Raw genomic sequence first — 27,881 nt, 5'->3', positions numbered from 1 at the left:
CTATCCCTTTCAACTCTCCCCACCCCAAAGAATCGATTTAACTCTACCCAAACCTTCCACTATACTCTCTGGAATGCCTGCTTCATAAGAACAAAGTCTTAACCTAAATCTTTTCCTCTCCATCTATTAGTTCTTACTAAAACCTAGGGGCAGCTAGGTGGCACAATGAATAAGACAGGAAGACTCATCTTCCCAAGTTCAAATCTGACCTCAGACACATACTAGCTATGGGACCTTGGGCAAATCACTTAATTCTGTTTACCTTAGTTTCCTCATCTGTAAAATAAGCTGGAGAAAGAAATGGCAAACCATCTTTGCCAAGAAATCCCTTAATGGGGTCATGAAGAGTTGAACACAACTGAACACCAACGAAAACCTGGCTCCCCTTTAATGACACAGCCTCTCTGACAACCCTTTACAGCACCGGTTGAAACTTCCTTTTCCTCAGCTCACTGGTCATTGCTCCTCATTGCCACTTCCAGGTTCTTTCCCTTCCTCCCTCAGTCAGTAAGTAAACTCTTCCTTTAAGGTTCACACTACTCATATCTACCACACAATCGAAATCCTAGTAACAAATATTTACAGACTCTCAGGTCACTGCCCTTCCTTCTTCAAAGAGTTCAGTGCCTGCCTCACATAATGATACACATATGGATTCTCTCTCAAATAGCCTAGCCACTCACTTCTGCAACCTATTCACTTCTATGAGCTATTCCACCCTACCTCAGCCACACACAAAGATGGTCATCTTTGATCATGCCATTCCCCACAAATGTAACACCACCATGTTCGGGAATTCTGAAATCCCCTTATCCACTCATAATCTATTGTCCTCTCACCTCTCCCTATGCTCCCTTATCTAATCCTACTCTTCATCTTCACCATAACCTCCAATCCCATGACCTTTTAATTATCTCCCAGGTCATCTGCCCTGCACAAGCCATGTTCTCTCCTCCTCATCTTGATTCTTTGGTAAACCAATTCAACTCTGTACTGTCCTCCTTTCTTGAACCCTTAGCCCCAGTTATGTCCACCAAAGCCTCAGCTATGGATCACCCCCACCATTCATCAACTTCACTTCTACACACATGCTACTGAATGAAGGTGGAGGAAAATCACACAATTCTAACTGGATTCACTACAGTTTTATGTTACATAACCTCAACTAGACCCTCACTGCTGTTAACCAATCCTACTATAACTTCCTTATCAAACACACTATCCCATTCTCCATAGTAGTTCTTCCAAATCTTTTTCATCCTTCCTAAAGGACTCTCCCTCCCTCCATTCTCTCAGCTGAGAAACCTCCTATTTTACAAAAAAAACCTGAGACTTCACGGTGAACTTCCTCATCTCATTATCACTCAGACGCCTTCTGTCACCATTAGCTCTTTCACCCTTGTCTCACATGATGTGAAGTGGCCTTACTCCCTTACCTAGGCTAACCCCTCTACCTTGTTCACATTCCACCTCTTCTCCTCACAGACTCCTCTGCTATGCCCACTCCTTCACTATTTTCAATCTCTCCCTGTCTACCGGCTCATCTCCTACTACCTGCAAGCACAGCCATGTCTCCCCTATCCTGGAAAAAACCTCTCACTTGATCCTTCCATCCCCACTCTTCTACCCTTTGAAGGTAAATTCCTTGAAAAAGCAGTGTGTGCCTCCACTTTCTCTGCTCTCATTCTCTTCTTAACCCTTTACAATCTTGGCTTCTGACCATATCATCTCACTCTATCCAAAGTTACTCATGATCTCTTAGTTGCCAGATTCAATGGCCTTTTCTCAATGCGGTTCTCCTCCTACCTTTCTGTCTCCTTTGCTGGCTCCTGCTCCAGATCACACCCTCTAACAGGTGTCCCTCGGGGTTCTGTTCTGGGCCCTCTTCTCTTCTCCCTCTGTACTACTTCACTTGGTGATCTCATCAGCACCCATGGCTTTAATTAACATCTCTATGCCGATGGGGGGAGGGAGAGGGAGGGGGCAGCTGCTAGATGGCTCAACGGATAAAGGTCAGGGCCTGGAGTGAGGAAGACTCATCTTTCTGAGACTGAGTCTGGCCTCAGATTCTTTCTAGCTGTGTGACTCTAAGCAAGTCACTTCACTCTGTTTGCCTCAAGTTTTCTCATTTGTAAAATGAGCTGAAGATGGCAAACCACTCCAGTATCTTTGCCAAATGGGGTCACGAAAAGACAAAAAGGACTAAAAATGACTGAACAACAATGGCGATGATTCTCACATCTACCCATGCTGGCCCCCAGCATCTCAAACTGCATATCCAATTGACACTTTAAACTCACCATGGCCAAAACAGAGCTCATTATCTTTCCCCCTAACTCCCCCCGCTCCCACCTTTCTCCCTATCGCTGTAAAGGGAAATGCCATCCTCCCAATCTAGGAGTCATCTCTCTCACCCCCCAAGTCTAAGCTGTTGCCAAGGTCTGTTGATTTCATCTTTGCAACATCTCTCTAATACACCCCCTTCTCTGCTCTGACACCATCACCATTCTACTGCAGGCCCTCATTTTCATGCCAGAATTAATGCAACAGCCTACTGAATGGCCTGCCTGCCTCAAGTCTCTCCCCATTCCAATTTGTCCTCCATTCTGCCCCTAAAGTGATTTTCCTAAAGTGCAGACATGACTATGTCACCCCCCTACTCAATCTTATTGCCTCCAGGATCAAATACAAATTGGTCTATTTAAAGCCTTTCATAACCTCTCCTCTTAACCTTTCCAGTCTTCTTACACCTATACATCCTGACATACTCCTCAATCCATGATACCCCTTTCCTGGCTGTTCCACAAACAAAACAACTTTGGGCCTTTTCTCTGGCTGTCCCCTATGCCTGAAATTCTCTTCCCTCCACATCCTCTCCTACTGGCTTCCTTCAAGCCCCAACTAAAGTCCCAACTTCTACAGGAAGTCTTTTCCAACTCCTCTTAATTCTAGTGCTCTCCTGTTAATTATTCCTATTTATCCTGTATATAGCTTGTTTTATATATATTTACTTGCATGTTGTCTCTCCCACTTGAAGGCAGGAACTTTCTTTTGCCTCTTTTTTTGCAGTGTCTAGCACACAGTAGGCACTTAAATGTTTACTGAATGACTGATACTTGAGTCACTATCTTGGACTCTAACAGCCAAATTACATTCAACATTTACAAGCTTTAGCTCTCTTGGTATAAGTCACTGGAATCATTAAATACTTTTACAGCCCCAAAATGAATATGCTTTTCCAAATGGGCAAATATCCAGCTACTTCGTTTGCTCATACAAGGATCTAAAAACACATAGGCCCTGACATTCACTCTCTTTCTGTCCCCTTAAGTATTCCCACCCACCTTACAGCTTAGGCCATTCCATCCACCTTACAGCTAAACTTTTTGTGTTATTTCTTCAAAACAGACTGAACTCTATGAAAGCAAGCACTGTCTCATTTTTCCTATTTGTATCACCAGAGCTTAATACATAGTATATACTTAATACTTCTTCATTCATTCGCTGCCAATCATTATCAGATTATATCATTTTTTGGGGGGTGGGGCAATGGGGGTTAAGTGACTTGCCCAGGGTCACACAGCTAAGTAAGTGTCAAGTGCCTGAGGCCAGATTTGAACTCAGGTACTCCTGAATCCAGGGACGGTGCTTTATCCACTGCGCCACCTAGCTGCCCCTCATCTTCTTTTTTGAAGTAAAGATAAGTTAGACATGCCTTTAAATGTGTCTGGAAATTTGGGAGGAGGGCAATGAGAGTTAAGTGACTTGCCCAGGGTCACACAGCTAGTAAGTGTCAAGTGTCTGAAGGCATATTTGAACTCAGGTCCTCCTGAATCCAGGGCTGGTGCTTCATCCACTGCACCACCTAGCTGCCCCTGGAAACTTTTTTTTAAAGGCTTATTTTTAAATGGTATACTGGACTAGATTGCCTATACAAAAAACATTTTGAGGAAGCAAGCTGGGTTAAAATCTCTAACAGATTTGCAGAAAGACTGTCAATAATCACACACGACAAAAACATGTAATTTATCCCATTATAGTGAATATCCATAGAGATGAAATCGAAGATTTATGGAAATAATAGGCCAGGATATTGTAAGTGTCTGTATGCTAACCAAGTGAATAAAGGTACCAAGTGCTGTCTAATTTTATGAAGTTATGTAAGTCACCCAAATACTTCACTTCACTATTTCAGGAATGTGGATTGTCAGTGTCAGCATTCCCTCTACTTGCTGCAGTTCACAACTCCTCTATGGGTTAGGTGTTCTTAAAGAGTTCCTAAAACCAGAAAATTCAGTATGCTGAAGACACCTGGGTGTGATAAAACTCTGAAATTAGCCATCACTAAGCCTATTCCTGTGGGCTTTCTGGCTTATGAGAACCTGTCAGAGCCTGAGTGTAGATCCACTGGCAAAGCCTTGTTAGGACCTAAAGTCAAGTCCAACCAATCATTTAATTTTTTAAACTTTTATTTAAAATTTATTTTATTTTATTTTATTTTATTTTTGCGAGGCAATGAGGGTTAAGTTACTTGCCCAGGGTCACACAGATGTCAAGGGTCTGAGGCCACATTTAAACTCAGATCCTCCTCAATCCAGGGCCGGTGCTTTATCCACTACACCACCTAGCTGCCCCCTAAAATATATTTTATTTTGAGTTCCAAGTCCACCCCCCTCCTCCAACATATTAAGTAGGAAAACAGAGCATACAGTCATGGAAAACAGATTCTGACATTAATCATGTCTAAGAAAGAAAGAGAGAGAGAAGGATGGAGGGAGGGAAGGAAGGAAAAGGGGGGAAAGGAAAAGGAGGAAGGAAGAAAAAGGAAAGGGAAGAAAGAACTTATGTTTTGATTTGCACTCTGAGTCACTTCTCTATCCCAAGGTACATAGCATGTTTTATCATTAAGTTCTTTGAAAGTGTAGTTGGTTATTATGTTGATCAGAATTCCTGAGTCTCTGAGTTGATTGGGACTTTTTCCTCTGAAAAATGTCTACTCATATCATCTGACCATTTATCAATCAGGAAATCACTCTAATCAATCAAGTGGCAGGCACTGTGTTGAATACTAAGGGTACAAAGGCAAAAGGAACAAAGAAGGAAGGCCTCTTATTGGTATTGATACTTGAATTGAGTCTTAAATGAAAACAGAATTCCAAGAGTGCATTCTAGTGATGAGGGACAAGGAAGTACAAAGGCAGGTTATGAGGAACAGTGAGAAGTCTAATTTGGCTGGGCTGTAGAGTATGTGGAAGAGAATACTGTGTAGTTCGACTGGAAAGGCAGGGTGAAGACTGGTTTTGGAGAGCGAGCTCTAAAATGCTTAACAGAGGAGTTCACATTTGATTCTAGAGGTAATTGGTAGCCACTAGAGTTTGAATAATGTGGTGACCTGGTCAGACCTGAGCTTAAAAAAACACATTTTGAATGAATTTCAGTACAGAGACTAGAATCAAGATCAATTAGGAAATCCCTGAAAAAGTTAATGTGGGACTGAACAAGGGTGACGGTTAGGTGTGTGGAGGGAAGGGGACATGTAAGAGATGCTGAGGAGATAACAATGAGACGATCTGGTAGGTGATCAGATCTGGGGTGAGGTTAAGTATTTGAGGATGACAATGAGGCTGTGAATCTAGGTGACTTGAAGAAAGGTGGTGCCTTTGAGAGAAACTAAAAAGTTTACAAGATGGAGGGAGATGAATTCTGTTTTGGATATATTGAGCTCGAGACAGATGCAGGATATCTATTTTTAAATGTCCAATAGGCAACTGGTTATAAGGCAGAGAGCTCAGTTAAGAGATTAGGGCTTCAAATATATAGATTCTAGGGGGCAGCTACGTGGCACAGTGGATAAAGTACCAGTCCTGGATTCAGGAGGACCCGAGTTCAAATCCGACCTCAGACACTCGACACTTACTAGCTGTGTGACCCTGGGCAAGTCATTTATAACCCTCACTGCCCCGCAAAAATAAAACAAAACAAACAGATTCTAGGGTCATCAGCATAAATATGAAAACTGAACCCCTAGGAGTTGAAGAGTTCTACCAATTAAGAATGCAGGAAAAAAAAAAAAAAGAAACCATAATAGAGCTTTGAAGGACAGTGCAGCTCCAGACACTACACTACAATGAGACTTTGTTAAAGCAAACTAATCAAATACTTGGGGGGGGGGGCGGCGCTCGGAGATACACAGCTTTAAGAGGGGGGAAAAAATCACAACTTACGTTTCCGCTTCTTGAACTGAAACATGCCTTTCTTTTTCCAAGTCTATCTTATTACCTGGTTGGGGGAAAAAAATTAATGATGACCTTTTAGTAATGGCTCATTTTCACCCACAAACATCAACAATCACTTCCCAGTTTTCTAACACCACAGATGAAAACTTCCTGGTTCTTAGCTGACATCATAAATGAAAAACGCAGATAAAAGGTGAAACTATCAGAATGTACACTGAATAAAAATAGAAAAACTCCTAAAAAATTTAAAAAAAAAAAGAAAGAAAAACTCCTTCTACAAGCCCACAACCAACCAAAAGGGTGGTTTCCTTATAGTTCCTAAAAGTTGCTACCTCATGACATGAGGTTACAAACCCTGGTAGTCATAACCAAAAAAATTATGATCGTACAACTTTCAATCGATTGAAAAGGTACAGTAAAATAATTTTCTACTATCAAATATAAAGAACATCAAAACCTCATTATTAATTCTTCTTAAGCTAACAGAACTTCTTTCTAAGCCTTTCTAACCATACCTCTAACACACTCTCCTTTGGAGAGAAATCTGCTGCCTCTCCCAGAAGCCTCTTCCTCATGAAGGCACTTTATTCACTGTTAAAATCAGCGCAGGATCCATGTGGCTACCATAGTCTACTAGGTTCTTATTACCACTACTTATCTTCATTTTCCTTGGTTCCTTAAACCCTAGAAGCTTAAAACTAAAAGAACCCAAGTTTCCTTCTATTCCTGTTCCCCCCAGAGTATCATACTATCTTTGTTGTTTATAAAACACTGCATAGCTATGTCACCCCCCCCCTGCCCAGTGTCTAAAAAATGTTTTTAAAATAAAAAATAAAACTACATAGGCAGCCATACAGCTGGGACAGAAGACAGACAAAAACCAATGAAAAGGCTAAATGGTTTATCATGCTTCAAGGTTCACAAGATTTAAGCCTTTTATTAAACATTAGCCTCAAGGCCCTAGACCAATACTTTTTTGGGGGGGTGGGGTGGGGCAATGAGGGTTAAGTGACTTGCCTAGGGTCACACTGCTAGTTAAGTGTCAAGTGTCTGAGGTCAGATTTGAACTGGGGTCTTCCTGAAACCAGGGCCAATGCTTTATCCACTGCTGCCCCCTAGACCGAGTGATACCTTTTGTTTTGTTTTTGGTTTTTTTGGTGAGGCAATTGGGGTTAAGTGAATTGTCCAAGGTCACACAGCTAGTAAGTGTTAAGTGTTCAAAGTCAAACTTAAAAGATCAGGCAGCGCCAGACCAATACTTTTTAGTACCCCTTTGGCCCTGCCTGATCTTTTAAGTTTGACTTTGATATTAATTCATTTCTGGATCATGCCATGATTTTGGCCAGCCTGTCTACTATCTTAATTTTTGGTAATCATTTTTCCAATGCTTAATTACGGGTTCTGGGGCCGTGGCAAGTAATTTCCATTTTAAACACCATCCCTCTCCCCACTTTCTTTTTTTTGGGGGGAGGGGAGGGCAATGAGGGTTAAGTGACTTGCCCAGGGTCACACAGCTAGTAAGTGTCAAGTGTCTGAGGCCAGATTTGAACTCAGGTCCTCCTGAGTTAGCTGCCCCCCTCTCCCCACTTTTAAAGTAAAGTTTATTTTATACTTGATCCACTGGTTATGGCCTTGAAAAATCCCAAAACTATTTTCTTCTTTTGGGTTTCAGAACTTGGACCACCTCACTCTTCCTTGGCCAGTGGGGAGTAAAGAAGAGGTAAATGTCTACACTTGGGGTTTTTCAAAGATAGTCTCTCACCTCAATCTAGCATGCCTGTGCTAACTAATGTACCTTATGTAAATACTAAACCTCTGATCCCCCACACTTACTTTTGTTCCTTGTGGTTCCTCATTTACTGGCTAATCTCAAATGATAGACATACCCTAGGACCAATGGATACTGGATAATTTTCCTTGTTCTCAGAGCTACTGACTATATATATATATATATATATATATATATATACACACATACACATATACATATGTATATTTTAAGTAAATGTAGAAATATAGCAATGGCAACATATTCAACTTTATTCCCCTTTAAAAATTAGGTAGGGTCACAATATCATAATAAGGATAAGGATTAAATATGTGACTTCACTGTCATAAGGAGCTCCTGGATAAAGAAATTCCTTTTATCCAATACAGGTTGGCACATTTTTTGCAATTTACAATCTTACAGAGTTGCCTAGAATACTAAGATGTTAACTGAGATGGCCAGGATCATATAGTCAATATAAAATCAGAAGTAGGACCTGAGCTCATATTTTCAGGTTCCAATGCTAGCTTTCTATCCATATCCTCTAGGTTGCTTTTCTACTACAATGCCTTAAAAAATACCTAATTCCCTGAGGCAGCATGGCATAGTAAGGGCAGAGTGCTATAATACTTGTAAGCAGCAAGATATCAGTTGAAATAATGCCTCCAAGACTAGCTGGATAAGTGAATTATTCAATTTCTCTGAGCCTTGGTTTCTTCATCTATAAAAGAGGATACTTGTATCATCTATCTCACAACGGGTCAAGTAGAATATTTGTAAATCACTCTGCAAAGTTTAATACACTCTATGTCAGTTTTATTAGCATTATTAAGATTTTTTACCAGCATTCCAAAATAACATTTAATTTTTTCATGTAAATAAATCTAAATACTAGCTTTATTTATTTTTTGTTTATTTATTATTTATTTATTTAGTTTATTTCACACCAGACCCCCCCCCCTGAAAAGCTCAACAACACCATGAAAGTAAAGGGTCTTTTATAGCTTTTCTATTATTTCAAATAGCATCAAAATTAACTTGAAGATATAGAAAGTATACATAGAAATACCTCCAGATAACCAAAGATTATAAAGGCTCTTTAAGTTGGATGATAAAAATAAAAATTCAACTCAATCAATATGAAAACCAGCAAGTGGGAAAAATGAAGAATCTGATAGCATTCTTAAAGTCAATTCTACAAGCCCACGGGTGGCCAATACCTGGCTTAGCAGCTGACGTAAGACCCAGAATTTTTGGGTGAGGTAACAAGCTTGATCTAAGGCAATGACATGTATAACATGGTTTCAATAAGGGCTAATGTAATATTTGATTTAATAAAAATAATACCCACAAATATAAAAGTGAATAGACAAAGAATAAAAAGGCATCTAGACTGATAAGCAGTCACTAACATTTTGTATGATGAAATTTATTATTTTTAAAATGTTAATATAGATTTTGTTCAAAAGTTGAGTGCGTGATGGGTTGAAAAAATAAAGATGTACAAATATGTAGTCCACTGACTCCCCTGAATCAGTCTACAGAATTCTATTTGGCCACAGCCAGAAAGTCATGTGCAGTACTGTTTCTCACATTTTGATAGGGATAACTAAATGGGATCTATCAAGAGAAGATGACTAAGACAGTGAAGGATCTTGAAATTATATCCAGAATAATATTCCCTGGAAAAGAAAAAACTGGGAGTAGGAGAAGAGGAAAATAATAGTGATCTTAAAATGTTTGAAGAACTATCTAGATGTATTTTTAATTTGTTTTTGGCATATTTGTATTGTAGATCAGAAGTGTCAAACTCCTCAAAACTTCCCAGTACAAGCAAAAAAAGATTGGGAAATGTTTTAACAAGATAAATAAAAATACAGGACAACATAATATTAATTTGTAGCTTTCTAAGTCAATATGTAACTCTCAGAATTCCCTTTGTATTTGAATTTAATACAACTATTGTAGGAAAGGCTAAACTCTTTTAAAAGACTAAGGCTATCACTAAAGAAGGCATGAAATTACATATACTATTATAATATTTGGTTAAACATATAGTACCTTCTCCTTGAGCATGTGATGAGAATAGACAATTAACTGAGCCCAGTATGGAGTAGAATCACATTTAAGAAATGATTCAAATCTAGCCTCAGACACTTAACACTTACTGTGTGACCCTGAGCAAGTCACTTAACCCCAATTGCCTCATTTAAAAAAAAAAAAGAAAAAAGAAATGATTCAGTTCTTTTAATGATCCCAAACCAATTTTTGCTACAAAAACTTATTTTAAAAACATCATTACTTTCTAAGCATGGCAATATGGTTGAAAAAACATAGAATACCACCTTGAAAGAATCAAAATTGTAGGCATGTCAAAAGAGAAAGTGAGATGGTTACATATAAGTAAGCTGCAGAATATTGCTAATAATGCCTCAAGCAGGAGAAATACATTATTCAACATGAAATTAATACAGACAAGTCATGTGGAAAACATAAAAAGTCACAGATGGACAGCCCATGGGTTATACTGGAATAGTCACAAAACAGATTCAGAGAAAGATCTCCAGGATGCTGGGATCATTCACGCAGACTTACAGAAAAATATGTACAAAAATAATATAGAATAAGAAGACATGAAGAGGCTGTGATTTGTATCAGTGGATGGAGAATCTATACTCAAAGGATCACGAATGCAATGTATCAAATTCTATTTGGACGAAATCTTAGATTCATTCCACTTGGTTTAAGTCAGCAAAACGTGTAAATTAGAGGGTCAGATTTCAGCTCAATGTAAAGGAAGAGAATGCTAACAATTAGAGCTCAGTAAAATAGTCTGCTTTGCATAAGAGTGGATTGCTTGTTACTGAAAATGTTCAAGTCATGACTAGATACCACTTGTAAGGGATGCCATAAGGAAATGCTGCTGCTGCTACTACCACCACCACCACCACTACCACCACCACCACCACCAATACTACTATCACGACTACTACTAACATTTATGTAGTACCTAAAATGTGTCAGACAATATGCTAATTCCTTTACCTATTCTCTCATATGATGCTCATAACAACTCTAGGAACTAGGTGCTATTATTACCTCCATCTTATAGACAAGGAAACTGAGGCAAACAGATTAACTGACTTGCCCAGGGTCACGCACATATATGAGGTTGGATTTGAAATCAGGTTTTCCTGGCTCCAGGCCCAGCAATTCTTTTCACTGTGCCAGCTAGCCACCCCCAAAACAGTATTCAAATACAGTATTCATGAAGAAAATAGCTAAGAAATACTTTTTTTGAATGCATCTATACTTTTACTGGTTTAGGTAACATCCGAAGAGAAAATTATTCTTCTTAAGTAAGATCAGCACTTCTTATGCCATGGGACACTGAGAGGTTGGTAGTGACCTGGTCCAGAGTCATACCGTTAGCATATGTCAAAGGCAAGATTTAAACCCAAGACTTCACCCCAAGGCTGACCTTTTCTCCCCTATATCACAATGTTTCACCAATAAAATAATAGCAATTTATATTGATTTAGTGGTTTATATTTATAAAATGCTACACACTTCCTTTTTCAATCCTCACAAAAACCCTCAAATTAAGCAGGGCAAATAACTTCACTATTTTTACAAGTGAGAGGGCTTGAAAAGGTTAAGTGATTTGCTCAAGGCCTAAGAACAGTACATTAGCCAGGTCAGAAATGAAACCCAAGTCTATGGGTTCAGTGCTCTATGTCATTATTCTGCTGCCTCTTTAGATCAGTAAAAAAGTAAAACACTTTTTCCCACATTAAAAAATATTCATACTATTTATTAATGCAAATTTAGTTAAATGAGGTTGATTTTCCTAATTAAGATAGTAAGTTATCTGAGTCATCTTTTCAAAAATTAAGGGCATTTGAGATATTGAAATTAAATCATTTGCTAGCTCACTCAATTCAACTTTCAAAAAAAGGTAATGCTAAAAGTGACCTAGGACGAGTCATCTAATCCCTGTGTTCTAAAATTCTCATCTTTAAAACAAAGTTTAGGGGGCAACTAGGTGGTGCAGTAGATAATGCACTGGCTCTGGACTCAGGAGGACCTGAGTTCAAATCCAGCCTCAGATACTTGACACTTACTAGCTGTGTGACCCTGGGCAAGTCACTTAACCCTCATTGCCCCGAAAAACCAACCCCCTCCCCACAAAAAAACCCAAAGTTTATACTGGACAATCTCAAAACTTTCAACAGTGTAATTCTGATTCTAGGTTGAGCTGCTTTTTAAAACTACTTCTTCCCTAAAAACATTAAAAGTTAAGTGTTTCTTCCATGAAATCTGAAGGACATAGACTAACCTAAAAACATTTTCAAGTAAATAATACTTACCAACTATACATAAACAGATTTCATTTCCCAACATTTTCCGTAATTCCTTGACCCAGTTTTTTACCTGTGTATACAAAAAGTAGATATTAAATACATGCCAAGCCTTAGATCACAGTGTTTTGTTATAATAAATTATTGTTTATAATAATAATTTACTATAAGGAAATAACTTTAGTCCTCACTCTTGAAAGTGACACCTTATAACAACAATAAAATGTAACTCCTGAAACTGTGCACAAAATTTCTTTGGTTATGATTAAATCTCATCCCCAAAGCTTAAAAAAAAATTTTTTAAGGCACCAAGATAAATAGAAAGTGAAAATCTGACAGAGAAAAAGATATGGCAAAAGGAAGCTAAATAATCCCTCTAAATCATTCCTATATCCTATAATTCTACAAGCAAAACACCATAATTTATATAAATTAAAAATAATGATTAATTTGATTTGGGTATCCTGAAGTCTTTTACAATACAACTGGTATAAATGCTCCTTTGAAGTCTGTTAAAATGGGGTCTAATCTAATCTAATAACTTCCAGTTCAGTCCAAATCTACAAAACACATTAAAATTTGAAAACAAAAATGTTTCAGCTATGTGGCCCATACTCCTCGCCAAAAAAGCAATTTAGGTTTCCAACAGTTCTTGCTGTAGGATCATAAAACATACTCAAGAGAAACCTCTATTTTAAAAAAAGGGGGAGGGGGCAGCTAGGTGGCATAGTGGATAGAGCACCAGCCCTGGATTCAGGAGGACCTGAGTTCAAATCCGGCCTCAGACATTTGACACTTACTGGCTGTGTGACCCTGGGCAAATCACTTAACCCCAATTGCCTCACCAAAAAAAAAAAAAAAAAATTTTAAAGGGGGGGTGGGGTGGGACAGGACATTACTTCCCCTACTTGCTCAACAGTATTGTGGCCTACATTTCTCAATCTAGCATGAAGTCTCTGTTCCAATCACACATAGGTGTTATCCTGTGGGCCATTTGATAGTATTATCACAACGATGGTACCATCCTCATCTTCTCAAATGAAATGACAACTCACATGAGGTTTAATTACTCTGACAAATACATCTTTGTATTTACATTTTTCAACCTGATAAAAGATTCTTTTTACTTTAGTTTATTTATAAAATTATATAATCCCTCATTAGCTCCTTGCCTTCTTCCTAACCACTCTCCATATACTGATTAACCTCCAAAAGATCTTCCCACCCTTCAAATCCCCTTTATTCAGACAAAATATTTGACTATTCCCTTTATTCTTTGCCCCTTCACATGTTCCCTCATATTTAATCACCTTGAAATTACTCCCACCAAATAGGCCAAGAGGGAATGATATTAACACCAAACAACAATTACACCAAGACAACAGGAATTCTAATAGCTACTGGCTGCGTATCACTTAATTTTTCCACTTCCTGGACAAAGTTTTTCCACTAGGTAGTAACACTCAAGGGCTAATTTGCAAGTCTTTATACTGCCTTCAATCAAGAAAGAATATCCAAGATTAGGAAGGCATAGCTACCAGATAAAAGAGTCAGCTAAATATTTCTGCTCTAAAAAAAGGTTTATAATTCAAAATGAAAAGTGCTTTCAACTACAAAATTACCCACTTCAGTTACATATTCCCCATTAATTTACTAGGAAGTAGAGATTTAAGAAAAAGCACAATAGTATTTCATTTGTCCATCATTCTTTAAGTGGGAAGGTAACTTAGCAGAAGGTTTTGAGCCCACCCATTTATAATTTTCCTGTCCTCAAAATATCTGTAAAGAGACCTACCATTTGTAACCTGGATTAGAAGGGGAAAGGTAGTAGAAAAGTTTTTTTTTTTTTAAAAATAGTCTGCCTGAACTAAGTTCTTACACAAAGCCATCATACTTGAGGGAAAGACAAAAGACCCAAACATGTTATTCTTTCTTCCCACTCCAACTTCACCTCTACTGATTTCCTGAACACCAATTCCCATTTTTAAACTTCTCTTCTTTACCTCTCAGCATTTTATCTTTAATTTAATAAAAATTCATTAAGCAACTACTACTGCCAGGCACTGAGCTAAGCACTGGAGACACAAACAAGACAGTCCTTGCCCTCAAACAACCTAATGGGAGAAGACAACACACAAAAGGAAGGTGATAAGGATGGAGGGAAGGGGAGGAAGAGAAGAAAAGGAAAGGTACTACAGGGGTATGATGACAGTGGAGCCAAATCCAAGGAGTACAGCTAGTGGGAAATAGTTACACTATGAATCCTCTTTAAATAGTGGTTTTAGAAAGAGTTCTTGCCCTTCAATTAGAGCTACAAAGGTCACTGAAGATACTGACCATGTGAGTATGAAAGCTGATGCAATCTCCTGGATGAGTTTATTGAAAGCATGTTAAATCCAAGGAGTGTGTGTAGCTGGCGAGAAATGGTTATCTGCCCCGGCCTAGGTTCCTGATAGTATATAGCACAGTTCAACAGTCAAGCCAAAGTCTGGTTAAATTACTAAATTAGGTGTCAAAACAGGAGGTGCTGTAGGAACCAGATTAAAATGTAATTGGGAGGGGCAGCTAGGTGGCGCAGTGGATAAAGCACTGGCTGTGGATTCAGGAAGACCTGAGTTCAAATCCAGCCTCAGACACTTGACACAACTAGCTGTGTGACCCTGGGAAAGTCATTTAACCTTCATTGTCCTGCCCCCCCCCAATTGGGAAATGTCTAAAAAAAATAAATAAAAATACAGCATAACAAAGATAATGTTAATTTGTGGTTTCCCAAATCTTTGGCCCACAAGAATCTAATTCTATTCAAGTTAGACACCACTGCTTTAGGAAATGGGTCAATGGAAGTTCATATGGTTACAAACTTTTATTTTGTAATTTTATTCAAATTACCAGGGTTATCCTTTTCCTAATATATAAAAACTAACAGAGCTTAACAAACTCCTATAAATGAATATAGATATGTTTGTATATGTACATATATAAACACATATCTTACTCCATTTCAAAATACTTAAGTCACTAGTTATTTGACTATACTTTTACCCTATATTTAATGAACAGTAATTAAACTGAAGAAACATTAAGCATATACTATGCACAAAACATTATACTGGGTCATATGAATAAGACAAAAAACAAAAAACAATTCATGTCCTTAAAAAGTTAAACTCAATTGTCTCACAAAACAGATTTTATTATGACTACAACATATTAATACAATCAGCAAAAAGTTAATACCTTCTGAAAGGAATCTTCATCTGTTATATCATAAACTAAAATAGCTCCATTTGAGTCTCTGTAGTAAATTGGACCCAATGCATGAAACCTCTCTTGGCCTGCTGTATCCTAAATTAGACAAAAGATTTGTTATCGTGAAAATTCTTCTGATTATATAGACTCAAAGATTCAACTGCTAAAATACAATTGTTAAAAAAAAATTTTAACATAAGATACTCCATAGGAAAATGGAAATACTAGAGTAAGGAAAAGTAGACTGACATTTTAGAAAGTCTGGATGGCTGAAAAAAATGTTTTCTGAAAAAAGAAAAAAGTTGGAAGGAGAAACTATTTGCACACTCCAAAAACAAAGCAATGAATAAGGAAATTTAAAGACAAAATCTTTTTGGATCTTGTTTGGCTATTTAAACACTTGTGTTTGTGACTGTTAAAATTTCTTTTTAAAAACATTTTAAACATAAAGAATTTGGGACAGCTAGGTGGCACAGTGGATAGAGCACTGGCCCTGGATTCAGGGGGACCTGAATTCAAATCTAGCCTCAGACACTTGACACTAGTTGTGTGACTCTGGGCAAGTCACTTAACCCCAATTGTCTCACCAAAAAAAACCCCAACAACAACAAAACAAAAACAAAAACACAAAGAATTTAATCAATTAACAACAACAACAAAAATTGGGTAGTTCAAGTCCCAATTTCCTGATTATTTAACAATTCCAGAAGCATCCATACCACTAAAAAAAAAAAAGTTAACTCACCCATATTGCAAGATTTACTCTCTTCCCACCAATATTTAACTTCTTTGTTAGGAAAGATGCCTAGAAGAGAGAGAAATACATACACATTAATTATTATAGTGTTCTGTATGAAGAATAATATTGTATCATGTCCATAGCTTTACATTAAGGAATAATCTTAATATAAAATAGCATTACAAATTGAAAGGGGAAAAAAATAAGTAGTTGAGTTTCGATTCAAGTTAGTTTACAACCACAGTTATCCCTTCTACATCAAAGGGGTTAGTGGGGCAATGCCCCTCGATTTGGAAAATCCACATAAAATTTTTTGGCCTTCCCTTGATACCAAAGAAGTCCGAATTTTTTCTTTTTTCTTTTATGGGGTGTTTACAGTACTTTATTGTAAAATTTGGGTTGATATTATACAATACTATCCACATATTTTATACATTTCTGAGTTTCTAAACCTTTCCCATGTCATATGCTGGCCTTATTGTGTCATGTGCAGCTTTCACAAAAATTCCCATTTAATTTATTATACTGACCCATGATATATTGAAACCATGATGAAGAAAGTCACAATGTGGAAGGCACAACTGTATAGAAGATGTATAGGACTATGGTCAGGTTATAAAATTTCCAGAATTCAACATTTCTGAGAATATTTATGATACACAATGTGCCATATGTATAAAACAATCTGGTCCTGCCCTCAAAGAGTTAATCTCATTAGCACCAAAGGGCACTTAAAAGATGGCTATAAATAACGGGACTAGATGTTTCTTCGTAACAAGGAAACAACTCTGGATCTTTAAAGGCTTTGACAGCAAAACACAAACTACTGGAGGTCTTACACCAAGACAGAAAGAATACGGGTCTGAGTATATCTTTTGTCCAAAACCCATCAACAGGCTGGCTTCATGAAGATGATTAATTTTTCAGCCACGGCATTTCATGAAGACCATCTACGAAGTCGTAGCAGGAACTGTTGTCTGTGGTAGTGAAGAGGATACCTACCCACACCGGTGAAAGATCATGGCTACGTTAAGTATTAATTAAGTGTATATCAGAACATATCTCCAAGTGAGCATTACCCTCCCAAAGTACTCATCTTGAGCGTTCTGTTTATTTGAACAATGCAGCCTATGCAAAGTGTTATAGGAACTGCCTATGGATCTAATTTATAGCCCACAAAAGATCTCATTACTTTATACTCACTGCTTGCCTTTGACCAAAAACTGCATTAACATTGAACAGCTTGGGGCAGCTAGGTGGTGTAGTGAGAACACCAGCCCTGGAGTCAGGAGGACCTGAGTTCAAATCCGATCTCAGACACTTAACACTTACTAGCTGTGTGACCTTGGGCAAGTCACTTAACCCCAATCGACTCTCACTCACTCACACACACACACACACACACACACACGCACACACAAATATATATATATATATATATATATATATATTGAATAGCTTGATATTGAACTTCATTTACCAGACTTGGCTCCAGTTGCAAATATATGCATCTACAGTCTCACTAACGTGAGACTACTACCAAAAATAAAAGTCAGAGTCCCCACCCACATCTTTTTATCCTAACTTTTGCCACCCTTATTCCCATGAATCCTCCATAGAAGGTCCACTCATTGTGCTGGTAACCTTCCCACTGATGTCTTGACATTGTGTACATGCCAATGTAAAATGAGAGTCTGTGTATCACTTAATTATTCCTTACTCTCACAAGACAAGAACACCTACTTTCCTGATCATACATCTTTCTAATGACTTCCTTTATGCTGTTCTTATCTTGCACAATTCTTTGTAATGTACTGAGTCCTGCTCATATCCACAATGTGGTTCTCCGAGCCCTTAATTTCCGTTCTTCAGAGATGGTGGCATAATGGTTGTTAAAAAGTTGGGCCTAGGGGGCAGCTAGGTGGCACAGTGGATAAAGCACCGGCCCTGGATTCAGGAGGATGTGAGTTCAAATCCAGCCTCAGACACTGGACACTTACTAGCTGTGTGACCCTGGGCAAGTCACTTAACCCTCACTGGCCAGCCCCCCCCCCCAATTATAGCACTGTACTATATCTCAAAGATAATCCAGACTTTTCTCCTACTGTTCAATTCTGAGAACAGGTTATTGTCTATTTGCAGTGCCTGTCCAAAATATTTGTATTGAAGGACTAATTCTGAGTTATCCATTCAAGGACACACGGTAATTCGGACCACAGGTATTCTTTGTCTACTTAGCTTTTCCAGTGCGGATAGTGAGGCTGGGTGAACCCTTACGTGATGTTAAAGGGCTTGATGCCCTTCACCACAATGTCCTAAGAACAGGGGCCTATAAGATAGAAAAATTTCTCTCCCATTTAGATTCTATGTTGTATATTCTCTATGACTAGTATTTTTGGTAAGCATACAGCTCACCATTACATTTTAATTGCGACCAATCAAGGCATCGAAGGTTTTTTGTTTTAAGTTTCCACGGACTCATAATCTTTTATACAGAAGACACTTCAGAGGAAGAGAGCCTTTAAAGTGACTAATACTTTGTTCTGCAGAATATTTTTTTTAAATTAAGGTAATGTACTCCCTACATTTTTCAGTCAATTGTGTAAGCCTGACAATTCCCTTCTTATACTTTCATCAAGGATGCTTTTGGCAAGTGACTAGAGTATTGCTATAAATATTTTTTAGAGATAGTTAAGTAGGCATACAGATTGATACTTATTACTATTCGTTTGGTTACATTTTGATGACGATGAGGTCCCCTTTCAGATACCTTGAGAATTAATTGCTTAATACCCTTAAAATGTGTCATCTCCAGCACGGACCTCCTCTAGGAATATCTAGCTGCTCTTCCTCTGTTCTTAATGCAACTTCAACTTTCAATGCAGCATATATAGGATTATGATGTCATGGTGATCAATGAGGTTTCTAAAAAATACCAAAATTGTCTATGGCTGCCAATAACATCCATACCAAATTCAGCAGCCTTTTTTTCATCCTCTTTAACAGAATTTCAAAGAGGCTTCAGATGCCATCTTGTCCAGCCTGTACATGAATCTCCTCTACAACATACCTAGGAAGCAGTTACAGAGCCTATTTTTGAAGAGCTCTAGGGAAAGGGAGCCCACCCCCGATAACCAACTTTTAGAGAGTTCTAACACAGTTTTTGTTCTGATCTCCTCTGAGTTGGAAATATGTATCAGTGAATTTTAGAGAAGACTTTACAGGCGAGGAAAATGAAGTACTAAGTTTAAATGACTTGTCCTAGGTAAACACAATGGTGGGACTTTGACCTGCATTTTCTTGCTTTGTTATTTCTTCACCATCATTCTACCTCTCACTGCTCTATTACAGACTTCTGGATTGATAACATTTCAACAAGACCCCGAAACACAGAAAATACAACAAACCATACTATGCATAAAGGGCTTATTATCTGCAGAGCCCACTGCTAAGGAGAATGACAGTGTAAGATAGTTTCCTTATTTTCAAAGTTAAAGTCTGTCTGGTAAGAGGGAGTAAGACATCAACAGAAATCATATACTACTCTGTGTATGATGTATCAGGCAGCTAGGTGCCAAGCCTGCAGTCAAGAAGACCTGAATTCAAATCCGACTTCAGATACTTCCTAGCTATGGGACCCTGGGAAGCAAAGTCACTTAACCATCTGCCTCAGTTCCTCATCTGTAAAATGAGAGGCAAAGGAAATGCCAAATCACTCCAGTATCTTTGCTTAAAAAACCTCAAATGGGGTCATGAAGTCATACACAACTAAAACAACTGAACGACAAAATATGTGTTAAGAAACTGCTTTGATCTCTAAATTGAGATTCAAAGCATTCCGTGGACATTACAGATCTATCCAGATTATTGCTAAGATACATCAACCATAGCAAAAGATTTTTTTTACTCCTTGAACTAGTTACAGTTTTCGGTAGAAAACAAAAGATTCCTAAGGACTTCTTGCTTAAATCTAAAATTTTTACTACTATGGCTCAAAAAAAAAAAAAGCTATATTAATTGGCTTAGCCTGTGACTTTCAGTCTATTGTTGTTACTTAAATTTTATAACAGTCATAACACATATAAATAAAACTGGCAACCAAGTCTGACAATATATACCACATTCTATAGCCAATCCTTAAACCCAGAGAGGAAAGTGTGTAAATCCTCAGTTCTCAAGGACCAACATTGGTTACTATAATTAACTGGAGGTCAACTACCTTTTAATGTTAATTTATTTGCATTATTATGGTCATTACTTCTCCTGATCAATAAATGCTAGCTAATTGCTTACTTCACTGTTCAACAATTCATTAGTTCTTCTACATATCAATCATTTCTAAAGAAAAAGACTTCATTTACCACAGCATGTTCAAGCATTGCCCAAATTATAGGCAACCACACTGTTTACAGTTTTGGGTGATTTTTTTTTTTGGTTTTGTTTTTGCTATCACAAAAAGTACTGCTATAAATATTGTGAAGTAAATGGAAGCTTCTCATGCTATACACAGAGTAGGATTATAAGTCAAATATACAATTTATTTAGTGACTCTTTTCCCATTGCTCCAAACTGCTTAACAGCCACAGTTGTGCATTAGTATACCTGTCTTTCTACAGCTAGCTTATCTTCTACTACTCACCTTCTGAACTCTACTCCAGACAGGTTGGATCTTTTCAATATCTCCTGGTCAATGGCTTTACTCACCTCTGGTGTTCCCAAGTCAGACAACTGTTTATCTAAGTACTATCCAACCTTCATGCCCCCAGCTCATCCATCTTTTCAATGAAGTTTTAGCATTCATTTGACATTTATTGTATAATGCCTTATTGGAACAGTAACTTTTAAGTACATCGCTTCTTCCCAAGAATATCTTAAAATTGAAGGTACGGACCATGCCTTTTGCTTTTTTTTTGTTTGTTTGTTTTTGTTTTTTTGTTTGTTTTTTGTTTTTTTAGTGAGGCAATTGGGGTTAAGTGACTTGCCCAGGGTCACACAGCTAGTAAGTGTTAAGTGTCTGAGGCTGGATTTGAACTCAGGTACTCCTGACTCCAGGGTCAGTGCTCTATCCACTGCGCCATCTAGCTGCCCCCTTTTGCTTTTTTAATGGATGCTACAGGACTAACAATGCACTGAAATACTAAATGCCTGAAAAATGACTAATGAATACCCAACAATGTATGTATTTATCTCAGCACTAAGATGTACTCCTGAAAAGAACCTGGATAACACAAAAACTAGGTGAAATTATATGCATTAATGAAATTCACTATAAAAGAACCTTATCATTAAAAATATATAAAAGAATCCTTTCATTAGAAAAATACATTAACCTGGTTTTAAGGGTCTAAAGTACAATTAACACAATGCTAAAAATATTTTGAAAAATGATTAAGTTGTGGCATATGAATGTGATAGAATACAATTATGGCGGAAGAAATAAGGATTTGGACTATAAATCATTAAATATATTTAAGAACAATTTATACTGTAACAGCAATATTATAAAAATAAACAATTTTGAACTTTTACAGAGTGGTGAAAAATAAAATGAGCAGAACCAGGAGAACAACCCATACAATGATGATACCATAAAGAACAACTTTGAAAGTCCTAAAAACTATGATCAATACAATGATTCCAAAGGTTCACTAATGAAACATACTATCCACCTCCTGACAGAGAGCTGATGTGGGGTGCAAATGCGACATGTATAGTCGTCTTTTTTTTTGTGGGGCAATGGGGGTTAAGTGACTTGCCCAGGGTCACACAGCTAGTAAGTGTTAAGTGTCTGAGGCCAAATTTGAACTCAGGTACTCCTGACTCCAGGACTGGTGCTCTATCCACTGCGCCACCTAGCTGCCCCTCCCTATATGTTTTTAAATTGTGCTACAACCAACACAGATTTCTTCTATGTGTGTACAATCAGAACACTTTTCTTAGCGTCCCATCTTCAGTACGAGCTAAGATTATTGGAATTTGGCTGACTCATTTGGAGGGGTCACACCTGGCCTGGCCTGAAGTAACATATGCTGCTGAGGTCAGAAGGAGAAACCACTCTCCATAAGCAGTTTTTGAAGGACCTCCCAGTTTGGCGGAGGAAGATTAAAAGCTCACTGAGGGGAGCTCCTTGTTCCAGAGTTATCTTTCCTCCCAGTGGTGTAAGCAGTAGCAGCAGCAGAGGAGTCCTTCAAGCCTGGCTGTAAGCTGTTCTTTCCATTGAAGCTACGGTGAGTTAAAATATGAACTCTGCTCTTTTGAATTAGCTGAACTGGAAGTGAATTTGGGGATTGTATAGACTTAGGTCAGAGCTAGGAGTATTATCCGTATTTCTTTTCCCCTATTCCTTTGTCTTTGATTTTATTAATTTCACCTTTGCTGTTTACTTTATTCTCATTAATAAAACCTGATTCATTTGTGGAATAGAGGCTGTTAGGCTCCTTTTTTATTGGTCTGGGAGAAATATCTAAAAAAGCAGTTCAGAGGGGAGGGAACTTTGAACCTAGAGGTCCCTCATTATTTCCGGGACCCCAATATTTCGTCGAGCCACCCAATTAACTCTCCATATATTAAATTTGGCCCCCAGAAGTATCAGCGACACTTCTATACATAGCACATGGGTGCTGAGGTAGTAGAGTCAAGGTGTTAGTTCCACCTCTCCACATAAAGCTCCTGTTTTACTGACCTAGTTTTGCAAGAATAACCTTCTTGACCCATTGAGATAACAAATGGCAGCATGATATGGTCTTATGAGAGCAGTTTCAAGGTAGGTAGAAGTATTTCAAATAATATTTATGTGTGTTAGAGACAGTTCCTGTCCTCAAGGAACTTATAATCTCATTGGGAAAATGTCATACAAATCAATCATATACAAAAACAAGTATAAAATATGCAAGTACAAAAGGCTATGTGAAGATTCCAGGAGGGAGAGATTACCTTTTTTTTTTCAATTTAATATTTTTTTCCAGTTACACATAGTTTTCAACATTCATTTTTATAAGATTTTGAATTCCAAATTTTTCTCCTTCCCTCCCCCCTCCAAGACAGAAAGCAATCCGATATGGGTTATATACATATGTAATAATCACATTAAACATATTTCACCTATTTCCACATTAGTCATATTATGAAAAGAAGAATAAGAACAAAAGGGAAAAACCTCAAGAAAGAAAGGAAAATCTGAATCTGCATTCAGATTCCACAGTTCTTTTTTTTGGATGTGGAGAGCATTTTCTATCATGAGTCCTTTGGAATTATCTTGGACCACTGTATTACTGAGAACAGCTAAATTTATCACAGTTGATCATCACACAATGTTGCTGTTACTGTGTACAATGTTCTCCTGGTTCTGCTCACTTCACTCAGCATCAGTCCACTTGAATCTTTCCAGGTTTTTCTGAAATCTGCCTGCTCATAATTTCTTAAAGCACAATAGTATTCCATTACATTTATATACCACAACTTGTTCAGCCATTCCCCAATTGATGGGCATCCTCTCGATTTCCAATTCTTTGCCATCACAAAGAAAGCTCCTATAAATATTTTTGTACATGTGGGTCCTTTCCCTTTTTTATGCTCTCTTTGGAATACAGACCTAGTAGTGGTATTACTCGGTCAAAGGGAATACACAGCTCCATAGCCCTTTGGGCATAGTTCTAAATTGCTTTACAGAATGGTTGGATCAGTTCACAACTCCACCAACAATGCATCAATGCTCCAATTTTTCCACAGCTTCTTCAACATTTATTATTTTCCTTTTTTGTCATATTAGCCAATCTGATAGGTGTGAGGTGGTACCTCAGGGTTGTTTTGATTTGCATTTCTCTAATCAATAATGATTTAGAACACTTTTTTCATATGGCTATAGCTTTGATTTCTTCATCTTAAAACTTCCTGTTCATATCATTTCTCAATTGGAGAAGGGATATTATTTCAATGAAGGCTTGAAGGACAGGAAGGATTTCAAAAGAGAACAAAAGGAATACATGCTAGGGGTTAGGGGCAAAACAGGGGTAGGAAAAGGCAAAATCGGTTTAGGAAACAGTAAATATTAAAGTTTGGAAAATATATATGTGTAAGGGGGATAACTAAGAAACAAATTAGTCAGGCTGTGAAGAGAGTCAAGCTAAGCAGTCTGAACTTTTTTCAGTAAACAAGAATCACTTAAAATTATTGAGTAAGAAAGAGATAGATCCAAGAAGCTGTGCACCTTTTTACAGTTAAATACACATGACTGTCAGAGTAAACTGTAACAGTAAAAATGTAGGGGAAGAGACCAGTTCATCAGGTGGCAATTCAACTTCAATATTCTATATGAAATGTAATGAAGGCCAGGGCTAGGTAGTATCAGGAAGAATGGAAAAGGCAGATTAGTCACACTGTGGAGAGAAAATTCAATAGAATTTGGCAGGTGAATGTATTTTTATTTTCCTTCACCTACTATAATCAAGGATAATGTCAAGGTACCTAGTCTGGTTGACTAGAAGGATGGGGAATATCATTAAAAGAATTTAGGTAGCACCTCAGTTTTGGAAATGAGTTTGAGGCTCTGGTAAAGACAGGTTCTGAACTTGGGAAAGATATGAAGTGTAGTGGAAAGGCTCCTGGATTTGGAGTGGGGAGGTATAGGCTAGAATCCTGGTCCTGACTTACTAGTTGTGTCACCCTAGACAAGTCATTTTACTTCTCTGAGTCTTTGCCTTTTACATCTCTGAGTTTCAGATTCCTCATCTGTAAAAGGAAGATAATACTTATACTACTTATCTGGCTATGTTAATGTAAAGAAAACTATTTTTGTACTTTAAATTGCCAGATAAATATATTATTACTAAAGGACAGACAGATTTGGGAGCCATCTGCACAAATGTGATACCTAATGCTGGGGAAGTGGATAACACTGAAAAGGGCGATAAAATGTAGAGAGAAGAACTATGGAGAAGAGGGGGCAGGAAGAACCAATGAAGACAAGCCAGAAAAGGATTAGCCACAAAAGTAAAATAACTATAAAACAGAAGGCTCAGGAAAGCTAAAGGAAAAGATTAAAAAGGGAGGGAGGTGGTCAGTGTCAAAGAGGCATAAAGTGCAAAGAGAGTGATTTGGTAATTAAGAAAACATTAATAACCTAGGGAAAGGTCAACTTGTTTTGGAAACGAGGAGGAAATTGGTGACCTTTGAGAAATGGGCAACTCTTAACAAAGATCAGATTTCAATAGCCTAAGAAAAAGTAAGATGTCTCTAAAAATTCAGCAAGTTAGAGTAACATGAAACAATATTAAGGGGGCTAGGAGATTGTAGGAAAAGGTTTTGCTTTTAAAAGAAGGGTATTTGGTTTTTATTTTGACCACAGTGGAGTCATGAACATGTCAGCAGGCAAAGGGAAAGGAATTGGTAGAGAAGGTAATATATGAAATATAAAAGAGAAGATCATCAATGATGTAAGATATCAGAGAAAGTGGGAAGGGAAACTATCAGAGAAGGTCAGAAGGGAAACTATTAGAGAAAGTGGGAAGAGAAACTATCAAAGAATATGAGAAAGGAAACTGTCAGAAAAGGTGGGAAGGAAAACGATCAGATCCAATTAAGAGCAAAAGTAAATTGGTTAGACTAGGAAGGAAACTGTCTCCTGAGACAGGGTAAAGGAAGAATTGGTAAAGATATAAAGAAGTCAGAAGATGGACTGAAGGGAATCAATCAACATTTATTAAGCATCTACTACGTGTCAGTCACAGTTCTAAGCATTGAAATGCAAAAAGAGGCAAAAGATAGTACCTGCCCTCAAGGAGTTTAAAATCTAACGGACATCTCAGAGAACTCATTTGACTAATCTGAGGTATAGATAACTGCTGAAATAAAGCTACATTTCTCTTCCCCACAGGTTCATGTGATTGGATCCTCACAAGAACTCTGGGGAAAAACAGCCATTACCCCTTAAATTTCCTAAATGAGGAAACTAGAGCTCAGAGGCAGTGACTCCTAAGCAGGTTAGTAGTGAACACAACTGGAACCCGGGGTTTTTTTGACTCCCTACCTAGTAAAAATCCTTGAGGGAAGCAGTACAATTCTAGCTTTATCTACCAAGCTACAAGAAAATAAATTAACAAAAAATCCCAGTGACTCAGAATTGTATTTTCACCTGCTTATATTGTTGTTCAATAGTTTAAAACGCTTCTGTCACCCCATTTGGGGTTTTCTTGGCAAAGTTCAAATCCAGCCTCAGACACTAGCTATGTGGCCGTGGTCAAGTCTGGTAACTTCTCTCAATCTCAGATTCCTCAGATGTAAAAATAGCACCTACCTCCCCAGTTGTAGTCAAAAATCCTACAATAAAATATTTGTAAAAGCTTAGAGCAGAGTGCCTAGCACACAGAAGGTGCTTAATAACTCCTTCCTGCCGGCCATCTAATATAGGTCTAACCAGGGGCCTTCTGACTCCTAATGTAGTGCTCTTTCCACCATATCAAACTTAGCCTCCATTTGCAAATTAAAAGTATACAAATTTATGTCATTCTTAAGTCAAATTTATTACACAACCTCATTTAAAAGATCTAGTAATTTTAGAGCATTTCTGTATTTTACACTGGGACTCCTCTATATTATGCTCTACTATACCATGGAACTTAACCTAAAACTCGAATTTTCCCATTAAAAACAATGACATCTCTGGGGGCAGCTAGGTGGCACAGTGGATAGAGCACCAGCCCTGGAGTCAGGAGGACCTGAGTTCAAATTCGACCTCAGACACTTAACACTTACTAGCTGTGTGACCCTGGGCAAGTCACTTAACCCCAATTGCCTCACTAAAAACAAACAAACAAAGACATCTCTAGACTTTGCTGCTTTCTGAAAACAAGGTGAGGGAGCATGGAACTGTGAAGTCTTAAGGCAAAACAACCCAACACCACTATCTTAATATACTGTTAAATCTTACATATATACACACATGTATTTACACAAAGTATTTTTAAATAATAAAAATATAAATTATGTATGTATGTAAAAATCTCCCAAGTGATGTAAGCCCCAATGTTCTCATGCAACAGGTAGTTTGCAGAATTTTCAAATGAGAAACTCTCCAACTGGAGTTTCACCGAGATTAAAACACATACCCACAGGTTTATATCAGTTAAAGCTGGAAGTATCTAATTTCTCTCTCAGCCTAATGGTGTCACTTGGTACACAGAAACACATGATCACTATCTCTTGTCTGACTAAAGTGTTTAGTGGATGGTGGAGGAAGCTAAAATCAAAGTGCCATTATTTTATGTTCAAGGATGGAAGCCAAATACTCAAAATAACTTAAAAACTTAAAAACTTATCTTCTATTTTCACTTTAGAACAGCAAGAAGGTATGTTTTATCAAAACTTAAGTTTTACTTATAGACCTGCTTAACTGCTTGAATTTCTATAGTCCTTGGCTCTTATTTATCTTAGCGTTTAATGGCTTATGTACAAGATTCCAATTTTGTTACACTGCTTAATATTAAAATGTCTTTATACAACTACCAAAAATCCCGTTTTAGCCACCTCTTTTT

At 37.7% G+C, this 27,881-nt stretch overlaps 1 protein-coding gene across 1 annotated transcript in view; it reads right to left on the bottom strand.

Annotated features, from left to right (window-relative positions):
* Positions 1–27,881, bottom strand: part of RAB21 (RAB21, member RAS oncogene family) — a 38,453-nt gene that overhangs the window by 8,698 nt on the left and 1,874 nt on the right. The window contains exons 2-5 of the mRNA XM_043965638.1: positions 16,360–16,419; positions 15,603–15,710; positions 12,375–12,438; positions 6,225–6,279 (exon numbers count right to left, since the gene is read on the bottom strand). Of these exons, the coding sequence (XP_043821573.1) occupies positions 6,225–6,279; positions 12,375–12,438; positions 15,603–15,710; positions 16,360–16,419 (287 nt within the window). The remainder of the gene's footprint in view (positions 1–6,224; positions 6,280–12,374; positions 12,439–15,602; positions 15,711–16,359; positions 16,420–27,881) is intronic.

Source organism: Dromiciops gliroides, chromosome 5 (assembly GCF_019393635.1).
Source record: "Dromiciops gliroides isolate mDroGli1 chromosome 5, mDroGli1.pri, whole genome shotgun sequence".
Classification (NCBI taxonomy): domain Eukaryota; kingdom Metazoa; phylum Chordata; class Mammalia; order Microbiotheria; family Microbiotheriidae; genus Dromiciops; species Dromiciops gliroides.
This window is presented reverse-complemented; position numbering and strand designations above follow the sequence as displayed.